This window comes from Oreochromis niloticus, unplaced genomic scaffold, assembly GCF_001858045.2.
Source record: "Oreochromis niloticus isolate F11D_XX unplaced genomic scaffold, O_niloticus_UMD_NMBU tig00007093_pilon, whole genome shotgun sequence".
Classification (NCBI taxonomy): domain Eukaryota; kingdom Metazoa; phylum Chordata; class Actinopteri; order Cichliformes; family Cichlidae; genus Oreochromis; species Oreochromis niloticus.
Window position 1 is genome coordinate 64790 of NW_020328353.1, and position 7747 is coordinate 72536.

Sequence of the window (7747 nt, forward strand, 5' to 3'; positions counted from 1 at the left end):
TTATAATGACAGTTAAACAACTAAAATACTCGGTTAAGTAGGTGAGACAAAGTTACATTTACTGGATCAGTTTAAGACCAAAATACATTTGAATGAATTACTGACATGGACACTTTGTGAAAAATTACTAAACAGTTCAGGCAAAATTTTACTAAAACCTTGAATTAAACTTTTATGCTTGCATTTCAAGCACATCTTGATGTTTTCATTGAAAATCCACTGTGACTGTGTACACAGGAAAAACTACAAAATAATAATTTGTTTCTTTTTTAAACACTGTGGACCGATCTGCATTTGTTGTTGCTAAATTTAAATATTTGTTACTATTAAATGATCATAATCTCATTTGAACATAGGTTTGATTTAGTGGAGTCAGTTGTTCCCATGCATCATTCTATAAGTGTGAGAATGAACTAAGATTAGAAAATGTCAAAATATAAAGTGTCATTTATTTTTATTCATCACAGCATCCTAAACTTTGCTGAACTTTTTGAAATATAAAATGAACTCACTGAGTGTTGACTGTCAAATTTCAAACATCCAAGTAAAGATAAACTATTAAACTTTAACTGGCTCAAACTTGTTACTGCATGATGTAATCAAACATACCACACCCTGCATCATGTGAACGGCTCTTGGTCGCTCTGTAAGAATATTTCTTTAGTGCCTCCCTTCACAGATGTGTCTGTATCAGGATGGGTCTAAACAACATGGTGTAAATGCAGTTGCTGGTGAGCCTCATTTCCTGTAGGAGGTGAACAAGAGCAGAGATCTGTTTCCCTTCAGAGCACAGAGGTTGTTTCTGTTCAGAGGAAGTCAACCTGTCTGACAGTCACTGAGAGACGGTGAAACGGCACAGCACATGAATCAAATGGACCAAACAAAATTCTGCTGTTCAGTCTGTTTGGATCTACTGAAGGATCCGGTGGCTATTCCCTGTGGACACAGCTACTGCATGAACTGTATTAAAAGCTTCTGGGATGAAGAGGAAAAGAAGAAAATCTACAGCTGCCCTCAGTGCAGACAGACTTTCACAGCGAGGCCTGTCCTGATGAAAAACACCATGTTAGCAGATTTAGTGGAGGAGCTGAAGAAGACTGGACTCCAAGCTGCTCCTGCTGATCACTGCTATGCTGGACCTGAAGATGTGGCCTGTGATGTCTGCACTGGAAGAAAAATGAAAGCCTTCAAATCCTGTCTGGTGTGTTTGGTCAATTACTGTGAGAAACATGTAAAGCTTCATTATGAATGTCCTGCATTTGACAAACACAAGCTGGTGGAGCCCTCCAAGAAGCTCCAGGAGAACATCTGCTCTCGTCATGATGAGGTGATGAAGATGTTCTGCCGTACTGATCAGCAGAGTATCTGTTATCTCTGCCCTGTGGATGAACATAAAGGCCACGACACAGTCTCAGCTGCAGCAGAAAGGACTGAGAGGCAGAGAGAGCTGGAGGTGAGTCGACAAAACATCCAGCAGAGAATCCAGGACAGAGAGAAAGATGTGAAGCTGCTTCAACAGGAGGTGGAGGCCATCAATCAGTCTGCTGATCAAACAGTGGAGCACAGTGAGAAGATCTTCACTGAGCTGATCCATCTCATCCAGAAAAGAAGCTCTGATGTGAAGCAGCAGATCAGATCCCAGCAGGAAACTGAAGTGAGTCGAGTCAAAGAGCTTGAGGAGAAGCTGGAGCAGGAGATCACTGAGCTGAAGAGGAAAGATGCTGAGCTGAAGCAGCTCTCACACACAGAGGATCACATCCAGTTTCTACACAACTACCCCTCACTGTCAGCACTCAGTGAGTCTACAGACTCATCCAGCATCAATATCCGTCCTCTGAGCTACTTTGAGGATGTGACAGCAGCTGTGTCAGAGGTCAGAGATAAACTACAGGACATTCTGAGAGAGGAATGGACAAACATCTCACTGACAGTCACTGAAGTGGATGTTTTACTGTCAGATCCACCAGAGCCAAAGACCAGAGCTGGATTCTTAAAATATTCATGTGAAATCACACTGGATCCAAACACAGCACACACACAGCTGTTATTATCAGAGGGGAACAGAAAAGCAACACGGATGAATCAACAACAGTCTTATTCTGATCATCCAGACAGATTCACTGGATGGTGGCAGGTCCTGAGTAGAGAGAGTCTGACTGGACGTTGTTACTGGGAGGTGGAGTGGAGAGGGGGAGGAGTTTATGTAGCAGTCGCATACAAGAATATCAGCAGAGCAGGGATTGGGGATGAATCTAAATTTGGACGTAATGACAAATCTTGGTCATTAGATTGTAACAACAACAGTTATACATTTTGGTACAACAAGATCCAAACTCGTGTCTCAGGTCCTCGTTCCTCCAGAGTAGGAGTGTACCTGGATCACAGAGCAGGTATTTTGTCCTTCTACAGCGTCTCTGAAACCATGACTCTCCTCCACAGAGTCCAGACCACATTCACTCAGCGGCTCTATGCTGGACTCAGGGTTTACAATTATGGTGACTCTGCTGAGTTGATTAAAGTGAAATAGACTGAAGTCTTTCATATTGTGGGTTTAAATCTGTATTTTAGTTTCATTTTATTTTCTCTCCATCATTTCTGCACAGAGATCAGCTGTCAGTCAAACATTATGGGTGGTACCTCCACATCTTCTAGTTGTTCTCTTGATGTTTCTGAGTTTTTAAAGGAGATCTTTCCTGTGACTGTTTATGGAGGCTATCACTGCTCATCATCATTTTCATTTACTAAAATATTTCTCCACATGAAAATGTAAACTTCTCTATCCTCTAAATGTTTCTGGAATATTTTTTATTGAAAAATGTCGACATTTCTCTTTATGAGTATGGCAGACCATGTGTGTGTGTTTGTGTTTGTTTTTGTCAAAATCATTAAACAAATGAGGAAAAACTGTGATTGTAATGAATGAATTCATATATTGTGTTGATGTTTTATTGTGTGAATAAACTGGAAGGTTTAACTATAAATGAAACTTTGAACAAAGTCTTTTCTTCTGTCTTCATTCCAGGATCTCACTCAAATCTGATGCAGAAAATATGAAACTAATCTGAGAGAATAACTGAAGCAGTTTTCCTCCTGAAGCATCACAAAGTTCAGAGTTCATGTTTAGAGCAGAAGATTCAGCAGTCGCTCTGTGACCTTTCAACTTTCTTCACTAAAACAGCTTCATTACAGAGAAACAAGTCACATTTTCTTCATGTTCTTAAGTCCTTTAAAATGTTTGTAATGGTCCTTGAATGCAGCATCAGTGTTACAGGTTTAAAAGGTCACTTTCTGTTGTGTTCAAAGATTTCCTTCAGATATGGTCTTTAATCAGTAAAGCCAGTGATACAGCAGTGTCATTAGCTGTGTTATTGGCACCAGGCTGTGTTTATGTATGTATTTAATTCTGTCTGAGGATGTCTTCAGCATGAAATGATCATTTGCTCAGCTGCTGTGTCTCATCTCTTATCAGACATTGGTTGGAACAGAGTTTTGTTGCTGACCATCTGACAAGAGGCTGAAGAAAAGCTTCAGGCTTCATTTGGACACTACGTTGGACAGAAGTCTCCACAAAAATGACTCAGAAACACAAATATTATCAGTGAAAGTCCAAATGTCAAAAAGGGGTCATACATGATCCTGAGAAATGTCCTTGAACATTTGAACATGAGTCAGAGGGTTGTCAGGTTTCTACACTGCATCGTGGCATCAAGCCTGAGATGTCTGTGTGAACAAGTATGGAGGACACAAATGCACAGACGGAGTCGAGCTGTTTACTGCTGATGAGGAAGGAAAATAGTCTGTTGGATATTAAAGCAGCATTTATTAGAGTAAGAACAGATACTTGTGTCCTTCATTTGATCCCCGTCAATTTACAGAAGACTTAAGGACCCTTTGACTTCTAACATACAGCTGCATGTTTACAGTTTTATTATTTATTTATTTCTAGCAAAGCGAGACTTTACTGATTAAAGACATATAATCAGACATATTACTGTTACTTTCTGAAAAAGACTCACATAAAGCAGATTTATCACAAGCAAACATCAAGACACATCCTTCATGGCTTAAAGTTGCAGTGGGACTCTTTCGCCATCTGGTGGTTGTGACAGTTATGACAACTGTTCCTGCATATATGTCCCTCCTCAGTGTGAAGAAGACTGGACTCCAAGCTGCTCCTGCTGATCACTGCGTGTTCCTCCTGTGTCTAAAATCTATTTCCATTATGAATCAGGAAACTGTTTGCACCAATCATAAAGGCAATAAAATACGTCACACACTAAGAAATAACAAAAAGGAATTGTGGATTTCAAGGAGATTTTTCCCTCGTTTTTTGAAATCATAAGAATAAAAACTAATGCAAGACTGTCATGTTTTCATAAGTTTGTAGAGACACTGTTCTGTTGTATTCTAGGACATCAGTCACTTTTTAAATGCATGCTCCTCCTCATCATCATCATCATCATCATCATCATCATCAGCACCCATGACCTCCTTTTAGTCTTTGTTTTGTTATGTTTCAGAGTTCAGGAGACGTTCTTATGGGATTTCCACAGTGTACAAGTACTATTTAGACCCTTTACCTAAAAGAAAAGAGTAAAGTACAAAGTAGATTTACTCACTGCAGGAAAATAATGCCTCAATCTGATATATTGTCTTATATGACAAAGTGAAACTGATGCATCAAAGTGTAAGCAGCATTTTCCTGTTACAGCTGGTCTAGATGGAACTGATCTGATCTCCTTTATGTACAGGTAGATATCCAGTGGGTTTGCTAAGGGTCACAGATGAGGGGCTGTGTGAGATGTTTAATGGGAAAGGAAATAAAACCATTGTTCCAGACCTGCAGCTAAGATACTCGAGTATCTTCAAATATGAAGCTGAGTATTACTTCCATACTTTCCTCCACTGCTGATGACCTTGTTACCTGCTGCTCCCTGTTAATGATCAGCCTCAGTTCTGATAGTAAACTGTTGGCTCTCGTTCTGTCAGGTTGTTGCTCAGTGACGTCTTGTTTTCATTTTCCTTCTTCTTCAAATGTGTCTTCCTTTAACTCTTTGCTTTTGTTTCTGCTTCAAACACCAAATGATACACGTGCTGCACCTCTGATGGTTTGTCAGAGAGCAGAACAATTTACATTACAGAGAATATTTTACAGTTGAACATAAACTTTCACTTTTTTCCTCTAAAGTGTGCTCACTGGTTTTTCCAGCTGCTGTGAGATGTTTCTGCCTGACTGTAAAGATGGAAATAAACACAGATGGAAACACTGAGTCAGAGTGTTGCTGCTGGTTAGTCAGTATATTAACAGAACATGGTTCATAAAATTGCTCCTACAACTGTTTTTGAATCATTTTTAAAGACACTTTATTGTTCTGTTTTTGTCTTTTGATACTTTATAATGAGCTAATTTCTTAATTCAGAGGTAATTTAACTTAAACATATTTTTCTTATTTTAATACCTAAATAAATAATCATTTATTTTTTGTTCATTTGTCTAAATTCTGGGGAAAGAAAAAAGTTTGTATTTGTTTAAGATACAATGAAAATCATATTTTTACATATTGGAAGATGACATCGATCTGAAAAAACACTACAGGTATAAATGGAAACTACAGTTTATTTCTGTTATTTCCTGTGATAGTGTTTGTACACTCGCTCATGATAACTGTTCATTCAGCTGCTGTTTTTGTCTGCTGGACATCTTTAGCTTTCAGTAAGGATGCATTCATAGATCAGCACATCTTTTTGAACCACATTTCTTATGAGACTCAGAGTTTACATTTTGGAAATGTGGTGAGACCTGGGGTAGAAAGAGACTGAACCCAGCTTCAACCTCGGCAGTTTTGTGTGTGTCTGAAGCAGAAAGATAAGAACTGTGTGGCCAACTCATCACACACATAATCCTGAATCAGAAAAACAGCATCAAGTGTTGTAATTGTTAAACACAGAAGTGTGATTTATATGTGGTTTTACTGATGGTTAACACAGTCGCACAAACACCTGAAACTGATCAAAATATAAAACAACATATTAAACATAAATATGTGCCAGTTACCAGAACTTATATGTGGTTTCACTGAGGTTTAATTATGCTCAGTTTATCAATACTCACTCATACAAAAGTTTGTTATGTTTTATTGATTATTTGTCTTTAGGTTTTCCAGTTTTCCAGCTGCTGCTGTTTAACGTCTGCCTGGGAAAAGAAATTTCAGTTAGTGTGGGAAGTTTGGTTAAGCTGGTGGAAAACAATACTGTTACACTGACCTTTTGGATAAGATTGTCTTACCTGTGGTTTCTCTGATGTGCACGACAAATCAGTCTCCAGGCAGCTTGAGTGCCCATTTAAAGGTTCCTGGTGGTACCAAGTGATTGAAGAGAGGATTGTATAGACATATTAGTTTATTGTAGGTTGTAGTCAGTTGGCCAAGCTTGTAATGAAAAACGGTTCATTACTGGAAGCTTTCATCACAGTCCTCTTTGGTGACATCTGGTGGACAAATATATGAAGTGCAGCTTGAGTCTGCAGCTTATAATGAACTGCTTCATTATGATTGCCCACTCTGCAGAGCTAAATTGACAGCTCATATGCAGTTTTTTGTAAAGACATGATTATACCCCTTAAGCGTGTTAAAGTGTACCCTTCCGGTTGCGCCGTAAGATCTTCCGGTTGCGCCGTAAGATGGCTGCACCGACGAGAGCTCCCAGTCATCTCAGCAAAAATGTTATTATTTATTTTGTACTGCTTTCTATTTCTGTGCGCACAGCGCGATCATACACTCGGTATGACAGTCAAACGCTTTTGGAGCTACGTTCGTCAGCCAGTTCGGACTTTACAGCGGGTTTCGACTCCGTGGACGCTCTGCTGCCTGGGATCCTTTGTTTACTCGCGCGACGTCGAGGGAAAACAAAGAGGGGGAAACGCGCCGGAGTTTTGTGCCGAACGCGACAGAGAAACAGCAAGCCACCTCTCCCCAGCATCCTGCTCGCGAATCTCCAGTCTCTTGACAACAAACTTGACGAGCTGCGTGCACGGATTAAACACCAACAAGACATCAGGAACTGCTGCGTTCTGGCCTTCACAGAGACATGGCTGGAGCCCAGCGTCCCCGACTGCGCCATCACGCCGGATGGATTCACTGTTTACCGGGGAGACCGAACGAAAGGACTCAGGCAAGAAAAGGGGAGGAGGGGTGTGCTTTATGGTTAACTCCTTGTGGGCCCGAGATGTGTGTATCTTAAAAACTTACTGCTCTCAGAGCCTCGAGCTACTGACCATTAAAGTCAGGCCTTTTTACCTCCCGAGGGAGTTCAGTTCAGTTCTCCTTTCAGCTGTTTACATTCCCCCACATGCTGATAAAGCTACTGCTATGGACGAACTGTATGACATTATCACTGGACTTGAGAACAAAAATCCAGAAGCTGCCTTTATTGTGCTGGGAGACTTCAACAGAGCCAACATGAAGAAGGTTCTCCCCAAACACTATCAGCACATCTCCTTCCCCACAAGAGGTGATCAAACACTAGACCACTGTTACACTCCATTCAAAGAATGCTACAAACCCCTCCCCCGCCCAGCTTTTGGCAAGGCAGAACATTGTTCCATTCTGCTGCTGCCTGCATACAGACAAAGACTAAAACAGGAAAAACCAGCTTCCAGGATCATCTACAAATGGGACAGTGAGGCTGAGGAGGTCCTACAGGACTGCTTTGACACAACTGACTGGCAGATATTTGTGGATGCAGCTGA

The 7747-nt window shown here is 40.5% G+C and overlaps 1 protein-coding gene and 1 long non-coding RNA gene across 2 annotated transcripts; one reads left to right on the forward strand and one right to left on the reverse strand.

Annotated features, from left to right (window-relative positions):
- Positions 1-808: 808 nt before the first annotated feature.
- On the forward strand, positions 809-2799 carry LOC100704047 (tripartite motif-containing protein 16-like). Its single transcript, XM_019356152.2, has one exon. The coding sequence runs from the start codon at positions 863-865 to the stop codon at positions 2525-2527; it is 1665 nt and encodes a 554-aa protein (XP_019211697.1). The 5' UTR covers positions 809-862; the 3' UTR covers positions 2528-2799.
- Positions 2800-4920: 2121 nt separating this feature from the next.
- Positions 4921-6373, reverse strand: LOC112845369 (uncharacterized). The gene is made up of 2 exons (XR_003218183.1): positions 6287-6373; positions 4921-5233 (listed from the first exon to the last, which is right to left on the reverse strand). It is a non-coding gene; the product is annotated as an uncharacterized LOC112845369 (long non-coding RNA).
- Positions 6374-7747: the final 1374 nt, after the last annotated feature.